Genomic DNA, 23,867 nt, shown 5'->3' with positions numbered 1-23,867 from the left:
AAATACGCGACTTTTTTGAATATAACAAAAATGTAGAGTCATCGGCATGTTTATGTGTACATGCATGGTCTGGAAAAGTAATGATGGAATCAATTATCAATTGCATGAACTAAAGCATGTTCAGCCGCACATTCTGCACTAACTAATGCTTAAACACAAATGTGTGTGTATGTATTCATTAAAAGCTTGTATGCATGTGCAAACTCTAAATATGCATTGTATCGTACTGTCGTTAAAGCAATTCTCTTCTGCTCACCAAGGCATTTATTTGATCAGAAGAAATACAGTAAAAACAGTAATGTTGTGAAATATTATTCCTGAGATCAAAGCTGGATTTTCAGCATCATTACTCCAGTCTTCAGTGTCACATGATCCTTCAGAAATCATTCCAATATGCTGATTTGATCCTTAATTACTATTAATTAAAACTGGTGACCAGTTATTAAAATGGTCCTTATTATTATCAATGTTGAAAACATATCCTTGATATTTTTGTGGAAACTGATACTTTTTTTCAGGATTCTATGAGTTGAAAGTTTATTTATTTGAAATAGAATATTTTGTAAGATCTTTACTGTCAAGTTTGATCCATTTAATGTGTGCTTACTGAATAAAAGTATTATTATAATTTTATTTTAATCTTTCCTACCCTAAACTTTTGAATGTATCACAGTTTCCACAAAAAAAGAAGAAAAAAACATAATCAGAAATGTTTCTTGAGCAGAAAATCATCATATTAGAATGATTTCTGAAGGATCATGTGACACTGAAGACTGGAGTAATGTAATAAATTACATTTTACAAAATATTCACATAGAAAACAGTTATTTTAAATGATAATAATATTTCATTTTTGACCAAATAAATGCAGCCTTGGTGAGCAGAAGAAAACAAGTTCTCTCAAAAACAAGTTCCCAAACTCTTGAACGGTAGTAAAAGTGGTAATTCATATGTTATGGTGCTCCAAGGTTCTTTGAAACCCATGTTATAATCATGGTCAATGGTCATGGTCAATGTAATAAAAAAAAGAAACAAAAAACATTATGGTAATAGTATTTCAATGGTAAGTTTTGGTACTCTTTTGCATTCATCTAGAGAGATTGCAGCTGGATTAGAAATAATGTGCTTCACTGAATGCTTTGAACATCAGGCTGAACATGTTTCTCAACACTAATAATGCATTTTCAAACATCACACTTTGAAGGAATGTTTCTCAGTTCGACAAAGTGATCTGTTCCTCAATGTTTGTAGAGTTCAGATTGTCATGATCCGGCGTGTGTGAGCGGGAAGCTGGAATGTGTGTGCCGAGTGAAATGAATGTTCATGTGAGCTCTGCAGGAGGAATAATAATCACAGTGCTATTGATCCCGGGATAACAGTCTGACCTGATGAGGTGAGATGAGCGAGAGAAGAAGCAGAAAAGAGAAATGAAGACCAGAAGATGAAGACTGAGATGCACAGAACAGAGCTTGTGTTGACGTACAGAAAACGAGAAAAACACACATGCAAAGTGAAATGCAAAGGCAGAAGTAGATGGAAAGACTGAGGATGAGGAGTGAAGCTGCAGAAGAGGAAGACATGTTCAAAATACCAATATGTTCACCAAGATGCTCAAAAGAACAGCATTTATTTCAATTAGAATCTTCTGTAACATTATAAATGTCTTTATTCTCACTTTTGATCAATTTTAAGCATCCTTGCTCAATAAAGTATTAATTTTCTTTCTCCAAAAAATGTAAATTTTATCGACCCCAAAAGTTTAAACTATACTTTAAAGGCCATCTATGGTATATATGGTAATAATGTATCATAGTACCATGGTACTACCACAGAATTTATTTTTATAAGGAGAAACAAAATATATTTTAGTCTTTTAAACTTTCAAACAGAGAAACTTTAAAGAGATATGAAGTTTACATGTTATGAGTCTTGTGTGGTATAAAGTCACCATTAAAATTCAAATAGACCGTTTTTTTTTTTTTTCCTTCAATTTTTAATATTGCAGTATTTATTATAAATGTGTGCACATTATTTTTTAATCCATGTGCCTGGTAATCTTTAATCAAAGTAACTCCCCCTCCCTCTTGCAGCATCTGATGATGAGGGCGGGGCAACCTGTCACTCACATGAGATCAGCCAATAGCAAACCACAACCATCCAATCAATTCCCCACAGACAAAATCAAGCCCTGCCCACATTTGTTCTTGTTCCAGAAGTTTCACATGAATATACGTCACAATATGGAAGAAAAGATGGTAGCAGCTTCTGTTTTAATGCAGGGCAGTTGAAGAGAGATCTAAAAGCTATAGTATAATGTAGTTTTGTTGTGAATGATAGGATGTTCTGGGTCATTGCAAAAGACAGCCTTTTATTAGCAGTTTACTTTTTTCTTTAGCACATTTTCCATCACAAGCTTAAAGGGATAGTTCACCCAAAAATTTTAATTTTCTCATCATTTGCTCACCCCTCAAGTTGTTCCAAAACTGTATGAATGTCTGTCTTCTGCTGAACACAAAACAAGATATTTTAAACAATATTGGTAACCAGACAGTAGACAGACTCAATTGACTTCCACTGTAGGAAAAAAAATGGAAGTCAATAACTAACTTCAACTTTCTGGTTACCACTATTCCTCAAAATATTTTCTTTAGTGCTCAGCAGAAGAAACAAACCCATGCAGGTTTGGAACAACTTTAGGGTGAGTAGGTGATGATAAAGTTTTCATTTTAGGGTGAACAAACCCTTTAATTGACATATTCAAAGAGAATCGTGCACACAGCCGCTCTCAGCTGTTGTTAACAAAAACACATTCCTATTCAGTCTGGTACAGTATTTTATGTTTGTGCAGTTGGAATATTTGGTCTGATGATTGGGATTTTGAAACAAACCAAGCCAGATTTTGTACAGTAGATGTTTGAGATATTACCAGAAAAAAAGTAGCCATGCACAGTTCATCCAAATTAAGCTTGTTTTATACTCGGCGCGTCAAAAAATGACAAAGGAAAAAGGTGTGCGCGGCAAAAATGACGTCATTGCGGTGTGGGCGATGTTTTATAAAAATGTTCACAAAACTAAATGAAAATGTTTAGTGAAATTAGAAAATATGTAAGATATCTTTAATTTAGTTGTTTAGGCTACGTTCTCATATCCATTTATTTTGTTCTAATGTCACGAGTAATAATCTCAAGGTTTACTGCTTTACACGATTCTTTTGTAGTGTGGTTTTGGTGAAGTGTACTAAAATATACATTCACGTGTGTACCTTACTTCTTCTCACCGCTGATTCCTGATGGTTTAGAGGACAATTACTCCGAGTCGCCCCCTGTTGTTTCACAGAATAGTACAACGGCGGGCGCTTCAAGTATAAACGCCTCGTCCGTTTGGGGGGACTCGCACTAAGAAAGCATAAACCAGGCTTAGCGCTCGTCTCGTCTCACCTCATGCTCCGCAGGTCCCAGCCCCGGATGGCGGTGTCATTGGCTGTGGCCAGCTGGGTGCTGTTGTGATGTGGGCTCCACTTGCCTGCCGTGAACTTCAGCTGCCCTTTTCCCTCCAGGGTGGCGCTGCTCGAGATCTGTGGGAGGAGAATCGATCCATCTCAATACATCTCAATCAAAGGCTGCATATTCACCAGCAATCTAGTGCACTGTTTATACTGGGAGTTCAATGCAAAGGATGCCCTCGGCCTGGGAAGACCTTGCTGTTTTCTGGATCGTTCAGAATGAAGAAACTTCAGAGAAAACGAAAACATCTGCAACTCATGACAGTCCATTGGTGTTTTTGATGAAGGTGTTTGACTATATCAGAGAATGCAAACTTGATGTTCTTGTTTGTTTCTGATTTATTTATAGTGTTAAAGGTGCTCTAAGCGATGTCACACGTTTTTTAGGCTGAATTTTTTTTGTCACATACAGCATACATCTCCTCACTATCCGCTAGCTGCCTGTCCCCTGAACACACTGTAAACAAACGCGGTCTCTGTAGACAGCCCAGGCTCCACAAACGGCAAGAAAAACAAACTGGCCCAGCCTGGACCACGAAACATAACAAACAGTGTTCCAGCCAATAACCGACAATAATGATTTGGGGGTGGGGGGTGGGGGGGTTAGTGCGTGTGCACATGAAGGGGGGTGTGGGGAGTGGAGGAAAGAGAAGCATGAAGAGGGAAGTTAACTAGAGGAGAGATGTCCTAGACAACGACAATGACTAACGTAAGAATTATATTCTCTTGAATTTTGATATGGCCGACACACGACCAAAGAGACGACGTTCCGATGAACAAATAGAAAAGAAGAGGGAAAAAAGGGGAAGGAACGTGCAAAGTCCCGAATTTACATCGGGGGAGGGGACGGGATGAGGAGGAGGGAGGGTCGATCTAAAGTTCGCTCTGATTGGTTTTAGGTCTATCCAACTGCGCCCAGAGGCATTTGAGCGACGTCCATTGGTGACGCCCCTTTGGAAATGATTTGTCTATGGAGCTTTGCCAAACCATAACTCAGTTACTACTGAGAATGGTCTGGTTTTAACCAGGCTATAGTACCACACAAAAAATAAGTCTTTATTAATCAATAATCTCCCCATATAAGAAGGATTTTTGGTTGGTGATTTACTTCCCTAGTGTTTATTTTCAGCTGGAAACTGCAGTGAAGTGCATGTATTGGTACATATGTATTTTGGAGTTTTGCAACCATATACTGTAGGTAGAGGCATGTGTTAAGATGAGAGCTAAGATAAAACCAGAATATACTTGACGCAAATATCTGAAATGTCAATGGAAAACACTGACAAACCTGACAACTCTAAATAAATCAAAACCGGTCCTTTATCTAATAAATAATCACAGATGATTGATTGATTGATTGCTTGCTTTGTTACTTGTGCTCAGCTGTGGATGCTGTAAGAGAAGCAGATTGTCCTGCTCTTTGAACCTCTACTGCAAATTTTTCAGGATTTGTCGCTCAATTGACCACAGAGAAAAAACAGACTCAATATTACAGCACAAGCAGCAGCCTGAGCTACTGAACAATAACACAACAACTGAACAACTGATCCACTTTTTGATCATCTGGAAACCTCGACAGCATTTTAAACACACTCAATGTGAACATTTTTATTTTCAATAATTATTTTTCTTATCGTGTTTGCAGATATTTTTTTCTTGTTTTAAGCAAAAAAATGACACATTTTCCAGAAAACAAGTCTTGTGGCCCATAAAATCGCTGATGGGAGTGTAAAATTCTGCGGCTGATAGACTGACAATGCACACATTAAAGGGACTATGTGTAGCTTTTTAGGTATTTTATTATCTAAAATCAATATTTGTATTAATAAATATGCCCTCAATGGTGTACAAATACCTATGCCAATGATCAGACTAATCCTCGTAAACGAAGAATTTATTATCTTTATATACATAGGACGGGTAGGTCCACGGAGGCTTCCATGTAGTTCCGCCATCTTGAAAAACTATAATAGCAGAGAGGGACAAAAAGTACTAGGCCAACGCGTTTCCACAACGCGTTTTCGTTCAGAACCAGCATCACGTGACTGAAGCCAGCAGAAGCGGAGGCGCAGAGCAGAGAGAGGCGCTTGTCACTGCCCTGGCAAGTTTAAAAGGCTGCACTGCACGGTTATTTATACACCGTTCATTCATACATACATGAGTCACAGGATAAGGAGTCCTCGTCGTCGAAAAAGTCCAAAATAGACCGTAAAAGGAAATGGGACCGGAGATTACAAAAACAAGGGTTAATGTCAGGATAGCTAATGCAGGAGAAAGCTTTCAAAAGAGACCCTGAAGTTGCCTGCTTTCTTCTCGACAGGTAAGTCAATGTTACGGTCTTAATTACAAGCTTTTTTTTCATTGCTTGGTTGTGTACTTTATTATATAGACAGTAGAACATTTATAGTTAAAAGTTAAACATGCTCTTTGATGAATAGCAGCTATTGAGTAAAGTAACGTTAGAGAAGGCTCTGATGATGATATCTAACAATGCACGTACTTCAAAAAATATAACGAGTAAAGAAGGCATTACTACTAATTACCGTAGTTAATGTTTTTCACAGTCAGTAATTCATACTGTAACATTCTTTTTTTCGTTGTTTCAAGTTTCAGTTTGTTTTAAATAACAAACCTGTTCACCCGAAGAAAAACTCGAAGTGCTATTATAAGACATCCTGTCATAGCTTTTTGGTACATAACGGCTACCGTAGATGCAACGCGCATTTGAAAAAGTGAGGCGCTGGAGAGCATTATTCGTTTGAATGCAAAATACAATTTCACCACTAGATGGGAGAAATTCCTACTTAATGTCCCTTTAAAGAACACAAACGAGGATCATTTCCATAATGACCAACGCAATCTACCAAGAGTGGCAAATCTTCACGCAAGGTCACAAACAAGCAGAGCTGATGATAATCAGGTGACTGTGGTTTACTAATGGGTATTTATGGGTTAGAACGACATGCTTTTTGGCCAATAAATAATTCAGCAAATATCATAAACTGACTACTGCATACCTCCCATCAATTTCTGAAAGGTAAACTCCTTTACCTTTAAAAAAAGGTCAGGCGCAAAAATAACTCACCCTCATGTCGTTACAAACCCGCAAAACTATCGTTCATTTTCGGAACACAAATCAAGACCCTTTTGATGAAATCTGAGAGCTTTCTCTCTGTTGACAGCTACGCAACTACCACTTTGTCTCTTCAAAAAGTTCATAAAGATTTGTGAATTTGGCGGTTTAGCACAAAATTGTCTGGATAGACACAGTCGCTTTATATGATGAACGGACTGAATTGTCTTTTAGTTACATATAAACAATGAACAGCGAACATAAACAGAAACTTAACCGAACTGAAGCTCAAACGTGCCGTGTAACACGAGAATGAACCCCATTGGTTCTCGCACGTGAACACGTTGATTAATGTTTATATGTGAATAAAAACTTAAATTCAATCGGTTCATCATATGGCGAGTAAATAATGACAGAATTTTCATTTTTTTGTGAACTATGCCTTTAAGTAAATCCTGACAGTAGTTTACAGCAAAGATGGCATAAGCTGTTAGTAAGTCGGGCACTTAATATCTCGTAGTTTTGCTTCTCAAGAAAATGTATCTTGATTTAAGAATGATTAGATATTTGTACTGGAAAACAAGACAAAAATACTGATTAAAAGCCTGTTTGCACCCAGGACAAAAACGATAACGATAAAGAAAATATCAAAATTGTTATAAATATAAAAGAAAAGCAGTCCAGACCACAACTACAACGATAAAGGCACTGAGGAACGATATTGATGAAATCACTTTCAGAAAGATTTTTTTTTGGTCTGATGAACGATTAAAACATTGACAGCCAATTAGAATAATTTTAATAATTTGTTACTCATTGTCATGAGTCACAAGTTGTTACAGGCCATAACAATATAATGTTTTCTGTAAAAAGTGTCTTACATAGCTGAAAATCATGATTTCTTGCTGTCCGAATTAGTCAGTTTATTTTTTTCCATCATGTATCATTGTGTAATCAAAATATTTTATTTGACTTTTCTTTTGGTCATATTTCACTTATATTATTAATAAAATCCCGAAATAAAATAAATAAAAAGGTCCTAATTCTGCAACATTAAATTGTTTAAAAATAACCTTTATCTTATAAAAATGCGCCCATAAATCTCACGTCAGTTCTGTTACCGTAACCATACTTTGCCTTTAAATTGGTGGAATTATCTCCCATAAATATGTAAGAGACAGGAAATGATGTCACTTTACCTCACTAATAAGATCTGAAGCACTGAAAGGAATGTGAGCTCTCTCTGAGAAAATATTTTACTCTAAAAACGTAATCTTATTTTGTAAAACGTCAAAACTGTTACCACAATACCAAAAGGAAAAGAGAATTTATCACTGATTTATCATTTATTTATCATTTAAAAGTCTTTTAATCGTGATTTCATTAGTGCCATGTGCTCTTAGCATTTATGCTAGCAAGTGTTTTTGACTAAAAAGTAAAAAATTGTCGATTCTGTTACCGTCAAACTCTGTTTCTCTGTTACCACTGCCTAACTTGTCAGTAACAGAGTTGAATTTTTTTTTTCTGTTAAAAATATAAAAAGGAAGTTTGTGTGTTTGGCAAGCACTGAATAATTCAAATTGAATATGTTTCAATAAGATACTGGAAAGAATTTCTGTTAGTGAACAGTTTTTTCCCTTAACTTTTTGAAATGCAATATAATCTCCAATTCTAGAATCACTCGTTTAAAGTGACAGAATAAACAGAACGATATCGTCTGCTGGTGTGGACACTGATAAAGTAATCTTTGCAGTTATAGTTCTTGGTTAAGAAAATCATTCTTTGCACTGTAGAAAAAAATAGACACACTAGTTGATCTCATATTTTGTAATATTTGTTAATTTTGGAATTATTTTCTCAGCCAATTTGTTTGAGAAGGCTTTTTCCTTTGGAGAAAACGCCCCAGAAACAGGTAGACGTGAGCCTCGCTTTTATTCAGCGATATCCGAATAAGAACAGCACTAGCAGACGCAGCGTGGTGATAAACACATCAACCTGAGCTTTTCTGAAGAACTGAGGGATGAGCGGATGGGGGAGGTTGACGAGTGTGTGTGTGTGTGTGTGAGGATGGGGGCGGCATAAGGGAAGATTTGCATGAGGCAGATTAGCATTCTTCACGACACCGCTGGAATCTAGCTGTGCCGAGAGCTTTCCGAACATCCTCTTTCTCTCTTTCTCTTTCTGCCTCCCCCTCTTTTCCCTGTCTCTGGTTTTTAATGGGCACGCTGCACTCAGCAGGCCTTGCCACTCGATAACCTCCCCTCGCTTTGCATGCAAAGCTGACATTAGCGGGACCTCACGGAGCGGCTCAGTGTGATGTCATCGACGGGCCTTTTCTCCAGCCTCCGTTGGGAGCGAGAGTGTTTCGCACGTGACGGCTCGTCAAATGTCGAGTCAAGGTTATGTTCGCAAAGGCCTGTGACATCGCAGTCCATTAATTAGTAACGACTGCAGCTGGTTATTAATGAACATTAGGTGCAAAGCCGTTTCTTACTCGCTGAACCTCCTTCGGTTTAGACTATCAGGCTTTTAGAGCCTATGATTTCCAATCAGGAGCGAAAACACAGACGGAATCCAGTCATAAAATGGAATTTACTGTATAATGAAGAATGTCATGGAATTTGGCAGAATTTGGATGAATAAATCAAAAGCAGAGAACACTTAAGGTGAGACACTACATGTGAATAGGGTAACGTTTTTAACTAGCAGATATCACCATGAAACTTTCCCAGTTGATTACCTACATTAAGATGAGGAAAAAATGTATTACAAGTTTTCTGTAATTTAATGTTTAAATATGCAAATTAGGCAATATCTAATTAAATATGCGCTAATTTGAGTATTGGATAAAGCAAGGTTAAAAATTATTTTTTCATTGTGTTCACATATTAGATGGGGAAAAAATTACATAGGGATTTATGGATATCTACTTTTGTTATCCTGTAAATCAGAATATACTGTCAATAGCCTTAAAAAAAGGAAAAAAAGGCTAGGAATAATATATTTACAAATCCCCCGGTAAATGTCTTCATCATATAACTAGGTACAAGACTGGAAAGTTTGGTGTATAGAGGTGCTACTGAAGTGGAGATTTCGGCCTTATGAGAGAAAAGTCATTTTGAGAGAAAACGGGCATTAAAAATTTATCATCAGGCAATGAGATTGCGCATTCAGCCCTTTTAATTTCACGATTGGTTGCTGATAAAAAGGAAATGACCATATTTGGATCCGACAGCATTGTACAGGAGAGAGAGAGCTTTCCAACGGTGTGTGTGATGACAGGGTGCCGGCAGCGATCGCAGAGCAGCATGTTGATTAAAGGAGAACCCCGGTCAATTTTAACATTGAGCAAACCACAAAAAAACTATTGCTATTGAAAATTGAAAGTTCGGCTTAACTTGATGACAGAAATATAATACTACTGAACAGTAGAAGGCACTTCTCAAAGAGATAACAGTAAATCAGTTTATTAAAACATTATTTTAAGGAACATCACACAATTTTTCATCCATGTTTTAATTGAAAGAGTAAACCTCTGTTGTGCAGCACTTTGTTTGCCCAAAACATTCAACGAATTATTCAAGTTTCATTTGATTACATTTTAAAAGATGAATTAAAACGTGTTATGCATTCATTTGATTACCAATGGTTCCCTTTCGAGAACGGTTCACTCGTATTGCGTCGCTAGACGCTATGGGAAAACTCCTTTTCTCGAGAATATTGAAGCCTTTATTTTAAAACGCAGTGTAGCTGCACAGCCAGCACAGTGCAGAGATGTATAGCGTGCTGATTGGCTGGGCTGCGGGAACTGCACAAACCTATGGAGAAGCGGCCAAAATGGGCGTGGCTACTGACTATGTAAGCGGCCCATTTCGCCATAGGAATCAGATTTAATCTCCTTCAGCGACGACTCACCTCTTGTACGACCTGGTAGTACGCTTCCTCAAGGGGGCCAGGAGGCTGAACCCGCCTCGTCCTCCCTCTATACCCTCATGGGACCACGGTCCTCAGGGCCCTTAGGGGACCCCCTTTCGAGCCGCTTCAGTTGGCTGCCTTAAAGCCACTTTCGCTCAAGAACTCGCCGCTTCTCCATAGGTTGGTGCAGTTCCCGCAGCCCAGCCAATCAGCACGCTATAGGCGGATCTTTTGTGATGTCATTGTTTATGTTTGTCGCGTTGCATCATGGGAATCGTGTGGCAAGAAACACCGCTAGATACCTGTAATTTGATTGTTTTGCACGTTTGGAGGAGGATTTAGATAAGAGGATGGTTCACTCTTGTTGTGTGGTCGATTGTGTGGCTCGTTGGGGGCCTGATAAAAAGTTTTTTCGAATTCCCTCCGAAAAGGATTGCGAAAAACGAAAGAAATGGTTGCGTGCAATTAGGCGATTGAACCTGGACGCTCAGAAGAAAGCCTGGATTCCTGCAGCTAACGTTACTGATCGAGTTTGTGAGGCTCATTTTGTTCATGGTAGGCCTAAGTCTTGGTGACTATGTATTTATAGAAGATTGAATAAAAAAAATAAAAAAAACTGAGTCAAATCAACCGAGTCATATGATTTCGCGTTCTGATTCAGGTGTCCCAAACAACCGCGATCCACAGCACCCAGACAACCGTATTTTCCGCACTATAAGGCGCACCTTCAATGAATGGCCTATTTTAGAACTGTTTTCATATATAGGGCGCACCGGATTATAAGGCGCATAGAATAGAAGATACTGCAGTCAAACGTTTGACTGGGTTTGCGTTATGCAGTGGTCACCAACCTTTTCAAGCCTAAGATCACATATCCAAAGTCCAAATGTAAACCAAGATCTACCACTTGCAAAAAAAATATGAAAAAACAAGTGGCTGAGCTGTAAAACCTTGTTTATACTCGACGCGTCCGCATGAGCGCGAAGGTAATAAAAAAACTAATATCCATCTGCTCGGGCAGATTCGCAGAGATGCACGACTTTGAGTTTGAATCTGCCCGAGCAGACGGATATTAGTAGTACATCTCATCACACCGGCACCCAGTTTGCGCGTCTAAATCAGTTATATGGTATGGTGTTCAGTCTAAAACAAAACAGTTGCGTCAAGTATAAATGCCTCGTCTGTTTGGGGAGTTATGCGCGCAGTCAGCGGAGGTTCGCGCTCCGGTGCCAGGCGAAAGTATAAATAAGGTTTAAGTCAGCGGTTGTTTTACAGACATTAACATAAGGCGCCAGATTCATATATAAGGCGCTCTGGATTATAAGGCGCACGTTTTTTGAAAATATTAAATGCTTTTAAGTGCGCCTTATAGTGCGGAAAATACGGGTATGTTCCTCACATCAAAATGGGCTATTCTGGATCGCAAAACTTAAAAGTAAAAGAAAAAGTAAGCTTTAAGCACGATCACTGCTTTCTGTTTGGCAGAAAAGATCGGCCCAACTTTTCGAGAAACAAAATAATCATAGGCCTCCAGACTTTTGAAAGCCTTTAATCTTTCATGAGTGAAGGGTCCAGGGGTTTCTATTAAATAAGAATAAATGTCTCCCCAGCAGATTGGTGGCCAAGACACGGGCGAGTCGGACCAACGTTTTTTTTTTTGTCATCCCAGATCTCATTTGGGCTTTGAATAACTTCGATTTTGTCACCAATACAAATTTCGAGCTTCTCTCCAAACCTCCTCCGTTCTTCAGATGTTAAAGTGCTTATATATTGTGGATTTCGCCCGCTAACTCTCTTGAAAGTGCTCGTCGCGTCTTTACAGCCCGCCATACTGTTTGTTTTGTTGCCACACAACCACTCGCGCATGCGTACAAAGATGTCAACAAAGATCCTCCTATACATCTCTGCACTGTGCTGGCTGTGCAGCTGCACTGCGTTTTAAAATAAAGGCTTCAATATTCTCGAGAAAAGGAGTTTTCCCATAGCGTCTAGCGATGCAATACGAGTGAACCGTTCTCGAAAGGGAACCGAAGTTACGTTAGTAACCGAGTACGTTTTGCTATTAAATCATAAAACACAGAACTTCAGAGATATATATATATATGTGTATATATACAGTGAGGAAAATAAGTATTTGAACACCCTGCTATTTTGCAAGTTCTCCCACTTAGAAATCATGGAGGGGTCTGAAATTGTCATCGTAGGTGCATGTCCACTGTGAGAGACATAATCTAAAAAAAAAAAAATCCAGAAATCACAATATATGATTTTTTAACTATTTATTTGTATGATACAGCTGCAAATAAGTATTTGAACACCTGAGAAAATCAATGTTAATATTTGGTACAGTAGCCTTTGTTTGCAATTACAGAGGTCAAACGTTTCCTGTAGTTTTTCACCAGGTTTGCACACACTGCAGGAGGGATTTGGCCCACTCCTCCACACAGATCTTCTCTAGATCAGTCAGGTTTCTGGGCTGTCGCTGAGAAACACGGAGTTTGAGCTCCCTCCAAAGATTCTCTATTGGGTTTAGGTCTGGAGACTGCCTAGGCCACGCCAGAACCTTGATATGCTTCTTACAGAGCCACTCCTTGGTTATCCTGGCTGTGTGCTTCGGGTCATTGTCATGTTGGAAGACCCAGCCTCGAGCCATCTTCAATGCTCTAACTGAGGGAAGGAGGTTGTTCCCCAAAATCTCGCAATACATGGCCCCGGTCATCCTCTCCTTAATACAGTGCAGTCGCCCTGTCCCATGTGCAGAAAAACACCCCCAAAGCATGATGCTACCACCCCCATGCTTCACAGTAGGGATGGTGTTCTTGGGATGGTACTCATCATTCTTCTTCCTCCAAACACGTTTAGTGGAATTATGACCAAAAAGTTATATTTTGGTCTCATCTGACCACATGACTTTCTCCCATGACTCCTCTGGATCATCCAAATGGTCATTGGCAAACTTAAGACGGGCCTTGACATGTGCTGTTTTAAGCAGGGGAACCTTCTGTGCCATGCATGATTTCAAACCATGACGTCTTAGTGCATTACCAACAGTAACCTTGGAAACGGTGGTCCCAGCTCTTTTCAGGTCATTGACCAGCTCCTCCCGTGTAGTTCTGGGCTGATTTCTCACCTTTCTTAGGATCATTGAGACCCCACGAGGTGAGATCTTGCATGGAGCCCCAGTCCGAGGGAGATTGACAGTCATGTTTAGCTTCTTCCATTTTCTAATGATTGCTCCAACAGTGGACCTTTTTTCACCAAGCTGCTTGCCAATTTCCCCATAGCCCTTTCCAGCCTTGTGGAGGTGTACAATTTTGTCTCTAGTGTCTTTGGACAGCTCTTTGGTCTTGGCCATGTTAGTAGTTGGATTCTTACTGATTGTATGGGGTGGACAGGTGTCTTTATGCAGCTATCGACCTCAAACAGGTGCATCTAATTTAGGATAATAAATGGAGTGGAGGTGGACATTTTAAAGGCAGACTAACAGGTCTTTGAGGGTCAGAATTCTAGCTGATAGACAGGTGTTCAAATACTTATTTGCAGCTGTATCATACAAATAAATAGTTAAAAAATCATATATTGTGATTTCTGGATTTTTTTTTTTTTTTAGATTATGTCTCTCACAGTGGACATGCACCTACGATGACAATTTCAGACCCCTCCATGATTTCTAAGTGGGAGAACTTGCAAAATAGCAGGGTGTTCAAATACATATTTTCCTCACTGTATATATATATATGTATATATATATATATATATATATATATATATATATATATATTTTATTTAAAAAATAAGTATTTAACTGTTAAAGATGTATAAGTTCAATTGATTAGACATCCATTTTAATTATCTTTATTTTAACAATCAAAAATAGAGATGTAAGATTTAAGTAGCTAAACGTTTAATATTTGGCAATTGTATTACAAAAGAAATGATAATATCTAGTAGTGGTCGACCGATATATCGCCGAGGCCGATATATCGGCCGATATTTGGAATTTTTTAGATATCGGCATCGGCCGATAAATCTTTCCGTTTGGCCGATATATTTCAAAACAGTTTGTGACTGTGCATTTGCGCTTTTTTCCACTGACACGAACAGAGCCAGTGTGAATTAACTGAATACACTCGCTCTGCTCCGCCCAGCACCGTAAGACAAGCCACTCAGAAGTGAAGCAGACATCTGACAGACACAGTAAATGACCATTCACTTTCTAACCTGACGCTACATTGTGTTACACACAAAAACACTCCGGCGTGCAGCGGAGTCTATTCAAACAGTACCGTGATATGTCAGATCCGCAGCCCAGCGGTAGCTCCAGTGGGGGTCACAGATGTGATATAAACAAATTCAAACAAAACTGAAAACATTTTACCTCACAAACAGTCAAAAATCCTGTGACTGGCTGTTCCTCAGATACGCGCGTTGTTCTCGGGTTACATTTAAACTAGACGCTGTTTTCCAACGGACTCGCATGCACGGAAAAGCTGGGTCGCGTGCATAACAGATCAGTTGGTCGCGTGAGGTGGATGAGAAGAGAACACGATGTAATAATATTACGTTTGAAAATAAATCCTTGAAAATGTTATTCACTATCTACTGTATTTATTTATCCATGATTGGCGTAATATCGTGTGTAGTATACATTTTCATATGTTCATGTATGTCATGCAAATACATGTGACGGCTTGCAACGTTTTAAAGAAACAAACAAGCAAAACTAAACACAGACATAAATCATTATTATTTAAATATACTTGAAGTAAAACAACCTGTTTAAAGTAAATAGTGTAAATAAACTATGTGAGATTTATATTTAACTATGTATTGTACATAAAATGTATGTCATTTCACATACTATTTTGTCATAAATTTATGAATATTGTTTCGATTGGTTCATTAATGATAAATGTTATTTGTAACCTGCAGTAAGCAGCAGTAATTATTTATGTAACTGAAAAAATGACTGTAAATATTAAAGCAGACAAGAAGCTGCACTAAAACTTTATTTATTGAAGTGTTACCTTACCTTTTTGTTTACATTTTAATTTCTTAATAAATGTTCATTTAGTTTCACCAATATTCTTTATGTCTCTCATTTACTGTATTCACATGTATTGTATCGGCCTCATATCGGCCAATCGGCCAGATTGCTTTCTCAATATCGGCATCGGCATCGGCCATTAAAAATCCCATATCGGTCGACCACTAATATCTAGGGATATAAACAACTCAACAGGAGCCATTTTCAGCATTATAGGCATAAGATTAAGAATGAATGTGTGCATATTGTGATGAATTTAATGAACTTCGTTACAATTTCCTAGCTTTTCAGTAAATGCACTTATCATCCTTGAACCTGCACTAGAAAAAACTGTGTTTAGGCTATAGACTGTGGTTAGGACAGTCATTTAGCCTATAAAAAAGGCACAAAAAGCTGCTAATAGATCAAATGCATTACTTTACAATAAGGGATAGTTCTTTAAATATTTTTCTTCATAAGTCTCATTCTTAATTTTATCAATTTTCTCTTTTTGACAAGAAACCCCTAGGTGTCTGCAACCTTTGTATGTCCATGGCAGGGTTTTTATAGTTAACAAACTAAAACCATAAAAAAATAAAGAATATATTTGTTAACTGAAATAAAATATAAAAAAAATCTGTTTATCATTTTCATGTTTAAATTGATGTACTAAAACTAAAACTGAAATAAAAATGATAGACTATCTATAAATCTAAAGATATCTATAAAATCGAATTAAAATGACAAAAACACAACAAAATTACTAAAACTTTAACCACAATTAAAATAAAAATGGAAAATCTAAAAAATAAAAACTAATTCAAAATATTAATAAAATGTATAATAGTATAATGACACTAAAATAACATAAAATAACTGGTCTGTGCTCATAATTTAAATTAATAGCTCAAAATTGAGGTAAAAAATCTGATAAAATTGTGTTATCATTTACCTATTCAAAATTTGTCATTCCAAACCCAAATGCTATTTAACAGAAAACATTTTCATGGCCATGTGTTCACTTTTTTCACTAACACAGACGAAAATGATAAAGACTGGCATGGTTTTAAAGCTATTGTTATAAAATGTCTGCCCTCCAGAAGTCTTACAGTGTGTGGTTTTTTTTTTTCAGAGCTTGACAGCTGGTCACATGCTTTCATTTTATATATCTAAAAAAAACAATTTATATATATATGTGTGTGTGTGTGTGTGTGTCCCACAGAGAAAAGTCATAGAGATGCAAACTTTGAATGAATTTCACTGTTAAGGACCTGAGCATGATGACTCTTATTGATATGCAGTGCCAGTGTCATCGCTGCATCACTGAAAGAAGGGCTGTGAAACACGGCAATTATGAGAATAATGAATCTCACCGTGGCCTTGCTGGAGCTCTCCTGAAGGTCCCAGAGGAGCACGTGGTTTTCAGCCAGCGATATCACACGCTTTCCGTCACCCATGGGCTCCCATAATACACTGCAGGAGACATGAGAGAGGACATTGTCAATGGCTAACCACAAATTTCAAGGAAGTTACTGATTGAATGGTGCTCTTTGCATGATGTTGATAAGGCCATGAGGTGTAGAGCAATTAACCGAATTACACAGTCTATATATCTATTATCATTAGCTATCCAGACATCAGATGCAGTACATCGAGACACAGAAAACATCTGTGTGAGAGAAAACAATTGGCAAAGACAAGTTAAAATGTCATCTGCAATCAGAGTATTTAATATGGATATAAATCACTAAGAATGGATTTACTATAATATGACTTTCCATACACACCAGTAGCACCAGAAGCATATATTTATAGCTTCTTTCTGTAGAAGTTACTGTTTTTTGTAGACTATACTATTTGTATAGTCACAGCGTGTACAAATAACAAGGTCACATGAGACACAGCCATCTTCTAACCGTATACATACTGGGAACTATATTCTCAGAAGGCGAAGCACTGCTACTTGGGCGGAGTGATTTGCGCGCAGTACCTGAGAAGCCCCGTGGTGAGGAGCAGAGAGTTCACTCAATGTTGGAGCAAATCACCCCGCAGAAGTAGCAGTGCTTCGCCTTCTGAGAATATAGTTCCCAGTATGTATACGGTTAGAAGATGGCTGTGTCTCATGTGACCTTGTTATTTGTACACGCTATGACTATACAAATCACAACATGTAAATAGGAAAATGTTGGCGTTATTTTGTCACTTATTGGGAGCAGTATGCTAGCTGGAGCCATTTACCTCCAGTCTTTGTGCTAAGCTAGGCTAGCGGTGGGTGCGTCAGACAGAGTTACGGCACGCACGGAGATGAGAAGGGTATGTATGGACTTATCTAACTCTGGGGGATACGGTGAATAAGCTTAAGTCCCAAAAAGTCAGCGTGTTCCTTTAAGACAAACCATGTGTAAATTCATTAGTGTCAACACCATTGCTGAGTATTTTCTCCTTAACCCTCTGAGGTCGACAAACGTGCGGGCGCGTTTTGCTGGATTTTCTCCACATTGTAGCACTATAAAACTTAAATTACTCCGTCATTTATGGTCATACAGAAAAAAGAAATATAAAAAAAGAATCTGTGATATTTCTCCTTTTGTATGTGTCCACTTACAATCAAATCAAAACATTGTGCTTTTGTAAAATAAATAAAATAAACAGGGTGTGCTTTCTGCCTGACTTTTTTTCTTGAGCACGTCTATAAACTGAAACCAAACTCAGCGAATACTTGTCACACATTTATGAGCCATATACCTTTATAAACATTTAAGTGTGTACTTTTAAATGATCGGATTCAAAACGAAAACAAATATTCTCTGTTTAAGTAATTTGTATAAAACCAACAAGATGTCCAGCTTCTCAAACGCTTGCTCATTACAGTTAATTTGGCCACGCCCACTCGCGCAAAAGATATTCACATGCAAATCTCCACTTGGAACGCGAACACGCTCATTACCTCAACAACAAAACACTTCACTTCTCGTCGAGTTTGAAAGACGTGCCTGAGCTTACATTGGATTTAGGCTACCTCAGAAGAAGAAGAACGCGATTTGAAGACAAGAAAGATGTAAGGTAAGAAATTCTTACATATTAGTTTGTTATTGTTGCATAAATGTCACGTTGCAGTTGAACTGTTGCTAGATATATGGGGAATATTATAATATTTAGACCCGTGTTTACTGTTACTGTGTTTGTAACCATAATGTTTTATATTTGAGCGCGATCGCTTTTGAATGTATCATATTTTGCAGCGCGATCGTGTTTGAATGTATCATATTTTGGATGAAAGCAAAACGCACAAAACGGCTTCATGTTTTTATTATTATCTCATTTCATATCATCATAACGGATGGAAACATTTGAAGTAACATGATAATCAATATATTTTTCTCTAGCTTAGTTGTTACTGAAATCTTTTGGAAGATTTATACTGCTATAGGTTATTTATTGTTATTATTATTTTATCCGGCACTGCGCATATACCTTATGCCTACAAGGCACAACAAACCTGGTGTTCATTATATTATATATTGTTGGAAACATTTGTGTGTGTGTGTGTGTGTGTGTGTGTGTATTCTGTGAATTTTAAAAAGGAATTTTAAAAAGCAATTTTAACCAGAAAAATCTAATATTTATTTCCAAAATCGTGCAGGCCTTTCTCTTGATATCAGTATGTTCACTTCTTCTTTTTTTCAGGGCCCAGATGCCACTGAGGACTTCAACATTCACATGAGTCTCTGTACGTGAACAACATGGTAAAGTGAAAATCTTGGAAATGAAAGGTATGTACAATGTTTTTAGGAATGGCACAAAGGTCTCTGTCTTTGAAGTGCTTTTTTTGGCATTTGTTGTGTATCTTTGGATTATGTTGTGTTGTAAATAAATCCAAACAATTTAAAAGCCATTCTTTTTTAAATCTCCTCATTTACAGTATTGTGCAAGGTTGCTCAGAATGACAGGGCCTGATAGCTCCTAATAGGGCCGTTAGGGGAGGTTCTTTGTCTTTCTCAGGTGTGAAAAGCTTACATATTAATGAGCTCCCGCATAAAGCTTTTTCACACAAAACACGTCGTAAAATTTTTAAATCAATATATTGTCTTCTCTGAATGAGCAGTCAGGGTGATTTTCACATAGTTTTGCAGCAAATATTCTAGGCTACGTCATACAATTTTCAAAAGTCTTGCGAAGAAATAATCAGTATGGGTTTCATGGCCTTAATTCAGTGAGAATTTTTTTTGTATTTTCACAAACCACGCATAAATGTCATTATCTCAAAACTACAAACTTTTACATACATGCTGCTGATATATTATTGTAGCAGAGTTTGTGCTGAATACAGTGTAATTAGACTTGAAAATGTCACAAGTAACAGAAATAACCAGAAATGTCAGAGCATGTCAGAACACCTCCAGGGCCCAGAAAACAGCTCAGACCTCAGAGGGTTAAACCTGCAGTGAACCAAAGACAGTCTCAAAAACACGGTTTGAAATCGCTGGTGTTTCTGACGTCACAAACTACCTTGTAACCAATCAGATCAACGTGTGATCGTCAAGGAGTGGATGGATCTCTGAGCTGCTGTGAGTGAGTGGAGGCGGGGCTCATTTGCATAGGTGTCTAGTTACCTTCAAGCTATTTTAAGGCATGAAGAAAAGAAAAAAATCCAAGGAAAAAAAGATTAAATATATCATTTTGGTGATCAAAGATGAGTGGGATAAAGGGATACAATTATTGACTAAGGGGGACTTTAATTAAAGAGATATCATAGAGAGTCATAATAATTTTAAATGATTCAACTCTGCTGGTCCCTATAAAGGCTATGCTAATAACGAAGATATTTGAAATGACTCTCAATTAGTGTGACTGCATCAAAGTTGAACACATACAGTACATTTGGGCTAAACACGACTAATGAAACAACAACAAAAAACACATTTTAACTAAATATTTAGTTCATCACTGGACAAGTAACTACGGAGCCCCTAAAGTGACCTTTGCAAAAATAAAAATATACAGACTTTCACATGCTCACATTTTCACATACTTACAAGAAACTTACAATACAGTATAAAATACAGATGTTTTCTTTCTTTGACTTTCAGGTTTGACCAGTTATGATAAGACTTGAATTGTAACTGCATGTATGCATATGACGCTGATTTTATGCATTTTAATGAATAAAGACAACATGAATTTAATTATAAATATTTGTATGTTGTTTAATTAAAATAAAACAAGAAGTGTTGTGTCAACACATTGCATATATAAAACTAACCAGGAAGAAGTGTATATGTGATGCTTGGGTAAATGGTAAATGATTCAAGTTTGATCTGAGGGAAGAAAGCAAAGTAGGAGGAGAGGTGTTGCCAGGGAACCCATGTGTTGCAAATGTCCACAGTATAAAAGGTGTGCAAGCATCGACTGGCCTCTGAACATCGCAGAGATTACTTCATCATTACTGAAAGTATTGACTGACCTATATAACACAGTTTGCTTTTGTTTCTACTCAGGCTCCAATTGATCTAGCAGCGGTGGCTCTGATAACCCATCACACAGCCATTAGCCTGTCTCACGCTGCCATCACTGCTCGCTCAGCACGTCCTGTGCACAAAATCTCACAAATGCTCCATTGGCCACAAAGTGCTCAATGGGCATTGATTAAGAGGCGTCCACCAGCTTTCACAATGAAGCGATTCTATTCTGTGAGACGAAAAACTAAAAACAAACATAAAACACAGGAGGTGACAACAATTTCGTACATTTTTCATTGATATTTTGTCTATTTTCTTCAGGGGAGCCTAAATTGGCATGTTTTCAAAACAGGCACATGTGTATTTGAGAGAGAGCACAGAGAAAGTTTGTGAAAGACATGAACATTCCCTACACTGCACTTTAACACTAGTTTCTTTTTTCTGACATATCGTGGCAGGTATGCGTGGATTTGTCTTTGGATGAGTAAGCAAACACCAAGGATAATGTGTTATTGTTTTCAGCAAGAGCCATGTGAGAATCAGGGATATGAGGAAGCAAGACATGCCATTCATCTTAAACAGCAGATATCACAACAGCAAACACACTATGAGACCCTCATTACACTCAAAGAGACAGACCCCTGAATCCGTACAGACTATATAAATGCATTAAGTATGAGTATAAAGGTCCATAAAATAAACCTCAATATGATCAACTTTGTGGACCATATTGCAGCAACTGCATAGTTCTTCTGCTTTATGGTTTACAGTGCAAGGAAAATCAAGTCCTTCTACAACCAATTATCTATTTTGCTGCTTGTCCAGCTCCTTTTATTTCATGACTAGTTTGGTGCAAATCACATGTGCTTTGAGCACATATAAAAATGCCTCCAAATTGACTTATACCCAACCTTTGGATCATCAATTACATTTGGGTCTCTACACTGGACCTAAATCCATTACTTTCTCTGGCAATGTCATTAAATCCTGCCAAACGATTACTGTCACCACACAACCCAGCCACGCTGCTCTGATCAACATCATTCAGCCTTACCCAGGTAAAGTTTGAATCTTGAGGGGTTTTCAGCTTGATATTACTTTCCCTTCTCATAGAGGGCCTTGAAAAAAAAACTGTTGTGTAAATCCCAAACAAACTTACCTAAATCAGCATACACTTTTGCCACCAAGCCCTTTTTCAACAGCCACTGGCCAAATCTTCCCCTTGAATATTTTATTGAATATTCCAAATGATCAACCCAAAAGAAGGATGCTCTTCTTTGCCTCAAAGACCAGAAGAATGTCTGGTTTCAAATAATGAACTTAAGTCCTTTAGTCACATCCATTGAGACCTGCCAGTCATGTACAGATGCAAGGACTTGGTTTCTGGTCCTGGCTGTTCACCAGACCCCTTAAAAATTGGAAGCACGCTCCAGCCTCCCCCACCTCAGCATGTGTATCTTTTGGTATCTGGCGTCCTTGTACTACATTACCTTAATCACCAGAGATGTTAAGGGCAACCGTAGCTTCATACAGTAGCTCTGGTGAAAGCTAGTAACCTGCTAACCCAACCACATATGCCAACAACAGTCAAAATACCCTTGGATGCCATGCAGGCTTTGGGCCTTCCAGGCAGACGTGACTGGTCGACTGCTCTCAATCAAACTTTCAGCTTGTGGCAGGTGGCCTGAACTGCTGTTGTGGCCTTCAGGCTGCTGCAGAACCATTAAGACCATTACTTTTACACACAGTCCCCTTGTCCTACTGGACAAGGTGGGTAGACAGGTTTTCTAATTGAAAACACTTTATAATTCACTCTTTTCTTAAAGGGCCCCTATCATGCTCTATTACAGGATCACAATAATAGATTTACACTTTATATAGATTTACATAGATTTTCTAAATCCAGCACATCTGGAAAATTACAGATGGGTATCCGTTGTTTTCAACAAAATCTCTGCCTTTCTTACACAGAACAACCTCCTGGACAACAACCAGTCTGGTTGTTGGGCAACAAGGGCATCTCAGGCATCTCAGTTGTTGGGCAACAAGGGCATCTCAGGAACCACAGTCCAATGGTTCAAGTCTTACCTCTCATGTAGGTCCTTTAGGGTGTCGTGGAGTGGTGACGTGTCTAAGTTGCAACATCTAGCTACCGGGGTGCCTCAGGGCTCAGTGCGTGGACCACTTCTCTTCTCCATCTACATGTCATCACTAGGATCTGTCATTCAGAAACATGCTTTTTCCTATCACTGTTATGCTGACGACACACAACTTCACCTCTCATTCCAACCAGAGGATCCGACGGTAGCTGTGTGCATCTCATCCTACCTGACAGACATTTCTTGCTGGATGAAGGACCACCACCTTCAACTAAACCTTGTGAAGTCAAGTTAAGTTGCTTGTGGTAGCGGCCAATCAAAAACTACACCACAACTTCTCCATTCAGCTATGTTTCATCATCCATTAATCAACCAAGGTCAGCCAGGAACCTTGGAATTGTGATTGATGAGCATTGAACTTCACAGACCACATTGCTAGAACTGCCCGGTCCTGCAGATTTCCCTTATACAACATTAGGAGGATCAGTGCCCGGTTGCATAAAGCACCTTAAGTTTTTCCCTTAAGTATGATACTTAAGGGGCGATTTCCCCTTACCTAAGAGAATAACTTAAGGGTGTTGCATATAATCTCTTAAATGGTTCTCTTAAGTAAGGGAAACATTTAAGTGTTTCATGACAGCGATCCTGGATTCACGTTATAAAAGTCTGTTGTTGCCATAGATACGCAAAACACTAACACTAGCAATTTCGCAAAGCCCCCGCAACCCGGTGAACCTCTCTGCTGACAGATGATTTATGCACGTGGAAAACATCTCCCACTACCGTCTGAAAA

The 23,867-nt window shown here is 38.2% G+C and overlaps 1 protein-coding gene across 1 annotated transcript in view; it reads right to left on the bottom strand.

Annotated features, from left to right (window-relative positions):
• eipr1 (EARP complex and GARP complex interacting protein 1) overlaps window positions 1–23,867 on the bottom strand; it is a 58,279-nt gene that overhangs the window by 12,692 nt on the left and 21,720 nt on the right. Inside the window, exons 5-6 of the mRNA XM_079853696.1 lie at window positions 16,890–16,989; window positions 3,438–3,574 (exon numbers count right to left, since the gene is read on the bottom strand). Of these exons, the coding sequence (XP_079709822.1) occupies window positions 3,438–3,574; window positions 16,890–16,989 (237 nt within the window). The remainder of the gene's footprint in view (window positions 1–3,437; window positions 3,575–16,889; window positions 16,990–23,867) is intronic.

Source organism: Squalius cephalus (genome assembly GCF_949319135.1).
Source record: "Squalius cephalus genome assembly, chromosome: 20".
Classification (NCBI taxonomy): domain Eukaryota; kingdom Metazoa; phylum Chordata; class Actinopteri; order Cypriniformes; family Leuciscidae; genus Squalius; species Squalius cephalus.
Note: the sequence above shows the minus strand (reverse complement) of the source record. Positions and strands in the feature narration are given on the sequence as shown.